Source organism: Zea mays, chromosome 4 (assembly GCF_902167145.1).
Source record: "Zea mays cultivar B73 chromosome 4, Zm-B73-REFERENCE-NAM-5.0, whole genome shotgun sequence".
NCBI lineage: Eukaryota > Viridiplantae > Streptophyta > Magnoliopsida > Poales > Poaceae > Zea > Zea mays.
Genome location: NC_050099.1, coordinates 196,493,072 through 196,495,140, shown reverse-complemented (window position 1 = coordinate 196,495,140; position 2,069 = coordinate 196,493,072). Strand labels below are relative to the sequence as shown.

General features: G+C 59.1%; 1 protein-coding gene across 1 annotated transcript; it reads left to right on the top strand.

Moving 5' to 3' along the window:
* Positions 1 to 339: 339 nt before the first annotated feature.
* Positions 340 to 1,352, top strand: LOC103654381 (uncharacterized). Its single transcript, XM_008681225.2, has one exon. The coding sequence runs from the start codon at positions 551 to 553 to the stop codon at positions 1,067 to 1,069; it is 519 nt and encodes a 172-aa protein (XP_008679447.1). The 5' UTR covers positions 340 to 550; the 3' UTR covers positions 1,070 to 1,352.
* The last annotated feature ends 717 nt before the right edge of the window (positions 1,353 to 2,069 follow it).

Below are 2,069 nucleotides of genomic sequence, written 5' to 3'. Positions count from 1 at the left end.
TAAAGTTTCGTGAAGTAGAGCAGTTTCAAACACTCTAACAATAATTTATAAGAGCTTTTTCGTTTTGCTCTTAGTCCATATGTATTGGATAGGATTAAGTGAGTTTAATATCAAACAAATCAAAATTTTTCATAACTTTTTTCTATCCATTCGGGACAGTAATGACCGAACACACGCTCTCCGAATCCACTGCGGAGACTGGGATGACGTGGACGGTGGACCCAAAAACTATTGCGGGTCCCTCCACCCAAGCAGCGCCGCTCACGTCGAGCGCCCCGTCGGAAAATTTCCGTTTCCTGTCACCCACACCCACCCCACCCCGGGTTTCGCTCTATTTTCTTCCTCTCCCTGCAAAGAAAAAAAAATCGCCTGCGCGCCACTGCCGCGTGGGCCCGCGAGCGAACATTCCGCATCTTTGAAACTGCACGTTTATATGCAACTCATTCATTGGTGGACTCTTTCTCTCTCCAATAACAGGTCTTTCCTTCCCTAGCCCACCCTCGTTGAGCTCCTGCTCCACGCACAGCCTCCGGTCCGCCCTGATCGCGCCATGGTGACGGCGGTAGTGGAGTCGCCGCTGCGGCAGCGGCAGCGACAGAGGCTCCGGTCGCCGCTCGCCGGCGCTGGCGCCGGCGTGGGAAGCTCCGGCGGCGACGGGGGCTTGGAGCTGCGGCACGCGTGCCCTGCGAAGCGCGGCTCCGGGTCCGGCGGCATGCGGGGCCGGCGGTGGGTGCCGCCGGAGATCGAGATCCCCGACGTCCTTCTTCCTGGCGGCGGCGGCGGGCGCGGGTACACCAGCCTCCGCGACATCATGTCGTCGCCCGAGTACGCCGCCGCCAAGGCCGCCAGCTCCCCCGACGAGCCACCCGGTGGCGGTGGCGCAGCAGCCGCCGGGGACGTGCACATGATCCGGCACCCGCTGGTGAAGCACGCCGCGTACGCCTACCTCCAGCTGACGCCGTCCGCGAGGGAGGAGGCCCGGAGGCGGATGCTGCAGCGGCGGCGCGGCCCGCTCTGCCGCGTCCTCTTCGGCTGCCTCGGCTTCCTCGGCGCGCTCTTCGGCCGGTGACCGCGCGCGGACGCACGGGCCGGTCCGGTCCGGTCCGTCCCACAGTTTTGCGGCCGCGTTTCTTTTTTTTTTTCCTCCTTACTTTCCCGTGTAACTTCGTTCATCGTTTCTTCTTCTTCTTTTGTCTGCGTATACAGTATACTTATTAGAAAACAGAAAGCAATTGGCCTTTTTTGAAGTTTTCGGTTTGGTATGGGTAACAGTAGGTTTTGTAAATGTTTCTGTAGGTAATAGCAGAGGTACACCACTGACCGGAAGGATTTCAGATTCTTGGTTGGCGTCATGAACTCAACTAGCGACTGATTGAACAGTGGCAACGTAATGAACAGACCATCTAATCTACTACTAGTATAGAGAAACGAGATGGCGGATATTGTATAGAGAAACGAGAGGTGGTCAAATATGGACGGCGGTCGGCCGCGCGCCGGCGTTTGGTGGCGCCGGCGGCTCCACCCACACGGACCAGAGCACCTGCTCCGCTGTCGCACATGCGAGTACACTACCGCGCGAAGACAGAACCTCAAATCATTGCCAACAACCGCGCACTCGTGCTCGGATTACGTGTCCGCGCACATGGGAGAGAGGTCGGCGGCGATAGATAGGCGAGGGCGCATGCGTTCGTCTGCTTCGCATCGCCTGTGTTGTACGGTGCCCCGCCGCGCGCCCTCCGGTCTCCGGAACGCCTGGCACGTCGTGCGCGCGACGGAGACGGAGTCCGCTGCACAAGTTGTGGGAGACGCCATGAGTTTCAGATAGTAGGCTCCTACGTAGGTAGGAGGGTCCCCCCCCCCCCCCCCCTTTTTTTTTTTGCCCTTTCCTTTTGACTTTGGCAGATGTCACGGGCCCGGAACACGGATGTTGGGTGCTGCTGCTGATTTCACACTGGTCACCGGAGGGAGGGGCAAGCAATGGCGACGACGGGGGGACAGTCAGAGAGAGCCCGTGAAAACGTACGGTGGCCTTTTGTTGCAGGCCTGTTGACTCCATAGAGCATGCCGCG